At 42.8% G+C, this 8,535-nt stretch overlaps 1 protein-coding gene across 1 annotated transcript in view; it reads right to left on the bottom strand.

Moving 5' to 3' along the window:
• The window catches only part of LOC109311627, a 17,223-nt gene extending 9,169 nt beyond the window's left edge, over nucleotides 1–8,054 (bottom strand). Inside the window, exons 1-9 of the mRNA XM_019537366.1 lie at nucleotides 7,895–8,054; nucleotides 7,590–7,645; nucleotides 5,865–5,957; nucleotides 5,500–5,627; nucleotides 4,803–4,946; nucleotides 4,199–4,282; nucleotides 3,501–3,668; nucleotides 3,336–3,432; nucleotides 2,999–3,222 (exon numbers count right to left, since the gene is read on the bottom strand). Coding sequence (XP_019392911.1) covers nucleotides 2,999–3,222; nucleotides 3,336–3,432; nucleotides 3,501–3,668; nucleotides 4,199–4,282; nucleotides 4,803–4,946; nucleotides 5,500–5,627; nucleotides 5,865–5,957; nucleotides 7,590–7,645; nucleotides 7,895–7,917 — 1,017 coding nt within the window. The 5' untranslated portion in view covers nucleotides 7,918–8,054. The remainder of the gene's footprint in view (nucleotides 1–2,998; nucleotides 3,223–3,335; nucleotides 3,433–3,500; nucleotides 3,669–4,198; nucleotides 4,283–4,802; nucleotides 4,947–5,499; nucleotides 5,628–5,864; nucleotides 5,958–7,589; nucleotides 7,646–7,894) is intronic.
• Nucleotides 8,055–8,535: the final 481 nt, after the last annotated feature.

The raw sequence follows: 8,535 nt of genomic DNA, 5'->3' as shown, positions 1-8,535 counted from the left end.
GGGGCGGGTGTCCAAGAAGAGTGGTCATTTCTCCAGGATATGATCTTTGGAACATAAAAGGACATTCATTCCCCTCCATAAAGAAGGGTAGCAGAAGGGCTGGGAGACCTCTCTGGCTCAATAGGGAGGTTGTGGACCTCCTTAAGAAGAAGAAAAAAAAGCCTATAAAAAGAGATGGAAGCTGTACCAGTAGGGAACAGATTAGAAGAGCAGAGGCAGAAGCCAAATATAAAAACTGCAGCAGAAGAAGTCAACAACAGTAAGAAGTCTTTCTTTAGTTACATGTAGGAAGCAGGAAAGTGTACGTGTGTGCAGAAGACGTAGGAACAGTGCTGAATGCAATGGGACAACTAATAACTGGCACTTGGGAGAAAACTGAACCCCTAAATGAATACTTCATGTTGGTATTCCACCAGACCAAGGATATTAAAAACTTGTCTGACAGGAAGCAGGATGGACAAGACAGGAGTGAACACCCACCTATAAGTCAGCAAAGATCTTGTGAGGGAATACCTAGTAGATATCCAGCCTCTCTAGTTAGATGAACTACACCCAGGGAGTGCTGAAAGAACTGGCTGATGTTATTAAATAGCTTTACAATCAGTCATGTAAGAGCTCATGGCACCTGGGTGAGGTCCCAGAACACTGGAAGAGGGCCACCGTGGTGCCCGTCTTCATGAGAGGGAGGAAGGAAGGTGGATCCAGTGAATTTTAGGTTAATTAGTGTGATCCCTAAAAAAAAAAAAAAAAAAATCCATCAGTGATAGCCCAACAGAAAGCAGCATTCCAAAAGACAGCCAACATGGCTTTGTGGCAGGCAGGTTATGCCCAACTAACCTCATCTCTACAAATCAGGTAACTCACCACCTGGATAATGGAGATGAGGTCAACATCATGCACTTGGATTTCAAAATCTTCTTTGATTTGGCCTCCCAAGGTCTTCATGGTTAAATTGAGAAAATTGTGGCTTCAACAATTTAACAGTCCAGCAGCTGGGAAACTGGCTCCAAGATTGGACCCAGAAAGTGGTAATAGATTAAATTGAGTCAATATAGCAAAAGATGACCAGTGGTATCCTTAAAAGCTCAGCACTTGGATCAGTGCTTTTCACTGTCATCAATGATTTGGATATGGAAAGTGGCAAAGTTCACAAATGACACCAAGTTATGGGGGAGTGCCATCATGCTGCAAGACAGCCTGAGGATACAGGCTGACCTGGACAGGCTTGTGAAGTGGGCAGTTCTAAACCTGATGATGTTTAGAAGTGAGAAATGTGGATTATTTCTCCCCATATGAAGCGCTTTACAACATACTTAGAGGCTCGGCGGGTCGCCACGAAATGAACATGACCCACCAATGCAATGCTATAGCCAGCAAAATGAACACCACTCTGGCATGCATCAGCCAATGCATCACAAGCAAGACTAAGGATGTCATCCACTTACTCTACTCAGCATTAGTGTGCCCACAGCTGGAGTATTGCATCTGGTTCTGAGCACCACACTTCAAGAGGGATATAGAGAAGCTGAAAAAAGAGAGAGTCCAAAAGGAGAGCCACATGAATGACTGGAGGTCTGAAGAACAAACCATAGACAAGGAGAGGCTGAAGGACATGGGACTGTTCAGCCTGGAAAAGAAGAGAGACTCATAGGGGACTTGGTGGCAACCTTTAATTATATAAAAGGGGCAAAAATCAGGGGCTAGGAGAACATCTGTTCACCAAGGGAAGACTAGGAATGATAGTTATAAACTAACAGAAGATCGCTTCAGATTAGATGTAAGGAAAAGCCTTCTTACAGCTAGCATGTCCAGAGTCTGGAACAGACTCTCTCCCCAGAGGTGGTACAGTCACTTTTCCTGGAGATCTTCAAAAGAAGACTGAACACCCGCCCCCCCCCACCAGGGTCATCTGACCTCAGCAGTCTTTCCTGCCTTCGAGCAGGAGGGCTGGACCCAATGATCTCATGAAGTCCATTCTAGCTCCTAACTTCTATGAATCAACAGTTGCCAAAAAAAAAAAAAACCAAACACCCTGCAGAAGCACTCTCTCCGGGAGCAGGAATACAGGGCTGCAGAAGATTCTCAACTCCAAGCAGGTCAGCAGCCCACTTAGGCAGAGCCTGGTGCACTGTCCCCTTGAGAGGCTTAGGATCTCTAGGTAGCAACAGAAGTTTATGTTGTGTTGCCCCCAGTATCCAAATCAGGGGGCAGCCTCTCCCTCAGCTAAGAGTGACTAGCTGTCAGATTTGCCATCAAGGTGTTCCACAGTTAATTGGTATCTTAAATAGGGTAGGGGAAAATAATTAATTTTTTTTTGGTGTGGCCAAGCAGAAACAGTTGGATTCACATCTCACTGAATTTCCACCCGCCCCCCTCCCCACACATGGGATGGACAACAACATACAGCTTCCCCCACCCCCGCATTGTTTTTCCATGTCAAATTATATCATTTCAATTCTATTTTGCCTAAATGGATTTTTTTTTTTTTTTTTTGGCAGGGGGGGGAAGGAGAACGAGGACTGAAAGACAGCAAGGCAGCAGCAAGGCAGAGCGAGAACAACTTGCTAACAGAGCTGTTAGGACATTCCCAGTGAATGATTTAGACAAGAGGACCCTCACCTTTGCCTTTGATCACATTACACTCCTGAGACCAAAAGGTGTTATTGACCTTGGATGCCCCGCCCCCCCATGCCATCTTATTAGAGTAGTGGGAGCCAACCTTTTTCACCAACATGCCATAAGTTAGCTCTGTACCCTCTCAAAAGTACCACTCCAAATCCCCTCCAGCCTGGGTCTGCTACTCTTTTTGCTCCCTGCCCAGTCTCCTGCTCTGTGCCCCGTCTGTGCCTTGATCTGCTGTGCACCACATGCAGAGTCTGCCAAAGCATTTTGTGGCACGTCATGGGTAGGTTACCCTTGCACTAGAGGATCAAGACTTAACCTCTCCTCCCCCAGTTGTTAGCATTTTGAAATGCAGCCCGATGTAAAAAGCACCAACCTTGTAGTAGCCACCTTCTGCACCTATGGGTATCTTGATGGTAATTACATCACTGTCATTTAATACAACGTACTTCCTGGAAGCAATTTCTGTGGGAGAGAGTTTGTGCAGATCCACTCCAACTTCAATGAGCACATCCTCAAAACCAGTAGCTCCAGCAGACAGGGGATGAACATTTTTTGGAACACTCCATGTGATTGTATCATTAGTGTAGTCCACACCATCTTAAATTTTAGGAATATTAAGAGAAGTACAGGCATGGGTTGAGCTAGGCCTATCTTTGTGCCTCATGAGCATTTGGTGTCAATTTGGAACGGAAAGGTACTTGGCGTCTCACCTATTGGACATGCCACAGCTGTGTCTGCCATAAAGATCATCCATCGCTGCTTGTAGAATGTACTTGATCTCACAGTAGAAAAGGTTACTCCTTGGACCTGCAAGGGTTGATCTTGTTAGAGCTGTACTAAACAATGCTATGCGGGACGTCGACAACTGTACCAACCTTGACTAGCTGAGCTTCTGCAGCACTGTACGGTACTCGCAGCAAAATCCTGGTATCAGTTGTGTTGAGTCCATAGCCAGCATCCATAGCATCGCTCACGAGCAGAGCGTTTTTTCCAGCTGGCAGATGAAACACAATTTGCCAGAGAGAAGCTGTGCCTTCCCTTGCCTGAATCAGAGACAATAGCAAAAGCAGTCACAGGATTTTTGATCTCCAATTCATTCCCTTAGATTTTCCTTCTTTATGTAGTACCAGTCTCCCATAGAAGTTCAAAAAGAGTTTTCCCCATGTGAAGTATCTGCAATTCCTTGCCTGCTGTTCTTTTTGAATAGCAATAAGTTTTTCAGAGAGCTTTCTTCAAGTTCTGACTATGGCCCAGTGCTACTCTGGAGCTATTTATGCTGCCAACTGCAGGTTTTGGGCATGCCCCAGTGCAAGCAAGCGAAAGGGCTTATTTTCTCAGTGGGAGAGGTAGAAGACATGGCCTTGGATACTCAGCAAAGCAGTCTGAAGCCATCGCCCCCCCCCCCAATCTTGCCAGGAAGAGCTCCTAAAATGAAGAAATTGTGGAACAAACTTAACACTAGAGGCCACAGATCATACTTGGAGTAAAGTATAAGAATCCAAGGGCTACACCATACATATGATGCACAGATATTGTGAAGCCAAAATAGCTAGCATAGAAGCTATCCTTTTACCTCTGGAAAAGCTAGAGCCCAGTCCTCAGGTTCATCCTCGATGATCTCTGGCATGATCTGTGGTACTTTCCTCCTAACAGAGACCTTGAAGAGGAAAGGTCTGTCAATAATTTTAAAAACCAGCTTACTTTCTCCCTTCTCCTTTCAGTCCAGCACATCCACAGAATTCCTGCTTCTAGGCAGGATTAGTTAATTAGTCTTTAGAATGAAGAAAATGCTTCACCACTCATTGCCATTGTTTACCACATTCAAAGAGAGAGACCCATTGAACCTACTGAAAGGTGACATTTTAAAATTTGTTAAAGGAATGTAGGTGTCCAGTTCTTGGACACTGTGGTACTTTAGTTTAATCAAGGGTGCTTAGAAATGCAACTCTAAGCTACAGCTGTGATGCAGTACAGTTTCTTTTCCCAATTCCGCAAAGTTTAGCATTAGTTAAGAAAGGTTATTTGCTGTTCATTAAAGACTTTGCCGGTATAAAGCAAAAGCCATAGCTGATCCAGAACACCAGAACTAATAGATGCGTTGTTGGCCAAGCAACCCTTCCAAGGGCACATCCAAGATCCTACTTCCCCAGGAAAGGCCAAGATGTTCAAGCACTTACCTCCATGTAGTTTGTTTCACATATTAGCTCTCTTGGATGCCATGAATCATAAAGACAACTCACAGTTTTTGAGTGAGTTGCAGCATTTTTCATGTCAGGATTAGTAGACACTTTGATTTGCACAGTTACTGTGAACACATCACCCTGCAAGGGCAGAACAGTTCTTATTCACAATGCCTTCATCTGTGACTTGCCATGACCATCTTCTATTTTAAGTCCATTTTCTCAGTTTTAACAGGGTAACTTAAAAACATTTCTATATTGCAGTAGACACTATTCAATGAATGGTGTCCAAATGAATGCCAGAGACCCTTCAAAAACTGTATCCATATCTTCCAATGTGAGTTTATACAAAGTTAAAACCCTATAGCCAGCATATTGGGACACTTAATGTCAAGTCAGATATACAAATCTATTTCTGTTGCATAGATAGCTCTCTCAAGGCCTTTTCACAACAAAGGGGATTTTGTTTGCATGCTGGATTGCATTTTGTAGGTATCGCAATATACCTAGTTGCTTGGAAATAACCACCGAGGGGCCTAAGGAAGTATGTTAAAATAGCCGCTAAGTTTCAGCAATGGAGAATACACTGTATTACCAGTGTCTTCTGCAGGAAATGGTAAACGTCTAGTGATTTGCATGGGTTGGAGTTACTGATCACAACACAACTGCCATAGACCAAATATAGAAGCCTTACCTCAATATGTGAATAGCAGCTTAAAATGGAAGCACGGAATTCAATAGTACCCCAGTAGTAGTAGACTATTGTGTAGCCACACTGTGATGCCAGAGCCTCATCTATCTCCCAGATTGTGCCAAACTGGTCTGTGAATGGGTTTTTCAGGTGTGTTAAGGAGATCTTTATAGTGCTTGTCACTAAGAGATGCATTTTTTTATTTTCTTGGATATTCCTGCACAGCATTAGCCAGTTTAATAGAGAGTCATTTCAGGTTTGTTCTGGTGTGCGCGCCATGCAAAATTTCAGCTTCCCTCCAACCCCACCCCAAAGAAGGACCATCCTTCCCCCTCCCCTCCCCTCTTTGGACCCCATGCTTAGCTTACCAACAGCAGCAAAGGTCAGATACTTGTCATCAAAGTAATTGGCACTCAATGTGATCCTCAAGAGGCTCCCCAAGCACTCTGAGCTCATGAAGCCTGTATTGACATTGTTGATAAGACAATCAGCAATTTTCTGTTTCTATAACATCTTTCATCCAAGTAACCCCCAAGTAATGTATGCAACTGACACTTTTCCATAGCCATATTCTAACCCTTGGGATTTCAAAGAAAGACAGCCATGTAGTTTACATATTTTTTTTTTTGAAAAGTAGCTTTAGAATTCAGGTCTTGAGTGTGCCTCCTTTCTGAAAGAGGTTTTTGTTTTAAATTGGAAAAAAGGCATTTTTCCTCCCCCAAGTAGGAGTCCAGCATGAGCAATGTGCTGAAACAATAGTGACACAAGTGAAGTATGGATAGAAAGAATTGATCACATCAATTCCTTTTAGCCTTTATGGGGGGGGGGGGGAAGGAGTCTTCCAGATATTTACATTGATTATGTTATATTTTGCCTTGGGGGGAGGCAAATGGCACTTCTAGCAAGAGCTGGATTTTTACAAACTACAGTTACAATATAGTTGAATATCATCCAAAGAGATCTACCACTGTCTAGAAGTTTTAGAACACACTAGGTTATTGTTAGAAGTTAAACCCCCACTGTTTCTATAAAAATGACTTTATGTACAAAGAATCCTATTGAAGACGGGGTACATCCATATGAGTAGTTGCATGTAGTGGCATTTGCAGGACTGAGATCTGCTAGGAAGAAACTAGGGACTACAGCATGTCTATACTGCCAAAACTTAACATGCCAGGAAGTGATACCCTCAAACATATCACAATGTTCCACACATTGCCAACCAGAAGCAGTGAAGCTGCATTTATATTATGTTGAGGGGAAGAAAATTAGTACTACCCAGCAACAGTGTTAGGTGGGTTGCTCAGATTACCATGCAGACATGGTTACATCTCTTCTGATGCAGAGGCAGCCTACATGGAGCAGTGTGGCAAGTTTGTAGTATAGACAGTGGGTTGATAACAGTGAACTGGGAGGCAGCATGTGGATGCGGGTAATTGTGACTCCAGAGCAGTAGTTCTCAAAACATTGGTCTGCAAATTGCACTTGTCCTCATCCATTTTTAACTAGGAGTTTGAGAAGAGTGCATGGTGGGCTTCAAGAAGTGCTCTATTGGTTTGAAGAGATTTAGAAACCACTGCTCTACATCAGCATGTTCGCTTTCAAGTTTCCTCCTTAGCCTTACATTAGTTAGGCAAAACGAGTCCTATTTTGTGAAGAAAGATTAGCTTACACGGTTTATGCAGACTGAGAGTTAACAAAGGACCCAGTCTTAGCCAAGTGAAGAAACAGAGACTTTCATGATCGCGTCAATAGTTTGAGCCTGAGAAAGAGTCCGTGTTCCCCCACCACTCTAGGATGCAGCACAAACAATGAACAGGACTGAATGAATGAAGTTCTCTTGTTGAATATTCATTTTGTCCATTAGCATCTGGGGACTCTACGTTTCTTTATTAGCGCAGTCTAAACAGAAAGGTCTTTAAGAGACACTAGTACTTAACATTAAAGCCAAGGAGCTTAAGCTGAATAGCCACATACTAGCAGTCTCTAAAACCCAGCTGGGGCATTAAGGTACAGAGCACCACCTACTGAAAGACCACAGCAAGCTCAGAAAGGAGTACATGCAGTTTCAAGGCAGTTCACAAGATAGTTACCTGACCTATCTTGGGTCCATGTTTCAGAGGCTAATACCCCTATTAGTAGTAACAACCTACAAGAGAAAGGTTATATATGCATCAGTTTGGATTAGTAGCAGATTTCTTAACTTAGGCAAAGCTGTATTTAAACAAGTTCAAGACTCGCTTAAAGCAGGCTTTGCGATTTTGATTTAATAATAATTAATTTCCCAAAGTAGAGCTTGTTAAAACTACAGGGGGTGGGGAGAGAAAAAAAAATCAAATTAGTACAGTTTGCACTCTAGAGACAATAATCCATCATTCACAGAAGTGCAAACACTCACCTCAGTATAAGCTTTAGCACCATTGCCCTTTAGCTCAGCTACTAGCTGTATTGTTTTCTTCTCCTCTTACTTTTACAAAGAGCAGAGAAACCTCAAATCAATTTTCAGCTGTATTTTGACTGCATTCTCAAGGCTTTAAACTTGCAATGAGGATGAAAGCAAAGTCTCCATCTTTATACTGATGTAAGTCACTTGCAGATGCTCCCTAGCCATACACTTGCAATTTAATTCACCTGTTTATTCATGTTATTCATTAATTAAACTCCTTCCTATCCTTGTTGCTTTAGATATCATTCTTGCGGATTCCTGGGTGGCACTGATCATTTAGTTAGAGGCAAGAGGCATTTAATAAAGTCTAGAAAAAACAGTTTGAAATTCACTAGCCCTAAGGGATCTCCTTCAGTTCTGTCTCCTAGTGTTTGCAGATGCTCCCTGCCCATTAACACCTCATTACAACAGTAAGAAATAAAAAAGTATCTGGAAACTTATAGGTCCCAAGGGGTGCAGTTAGCTTTGTTTACTTTAAATCAGGCTATTGTATATATTTCCCTCTCTTCCTCTCCACACCGTGTGGAGTGAAGAGAGTTGAAGGTTTAGGCATTTGACCTCCTGGTTTCAAAGTTCCCCTAAATATTATACAG

Source organism: Crocodylus porosus, unplaced genomic scaffold (assembly GCF_001723895.1).
Source record: "Crocodylus porosus isolate Cpor-Errol unplaced genomic scaffold, CroPor_comp1, whole genome shotgun sequence".
NCBI classification, from domain to species: Eukaryota; Metazoa; Chordata; order Crocodylia; family Crocodylidae; genus Crocodylus; species Crocodylus porosus.
The sequence above is the reverse complement of the archived record's forward strand: the minus strand, read 5'-3'. Positions and strand labels throughout refer to the sequence as shown.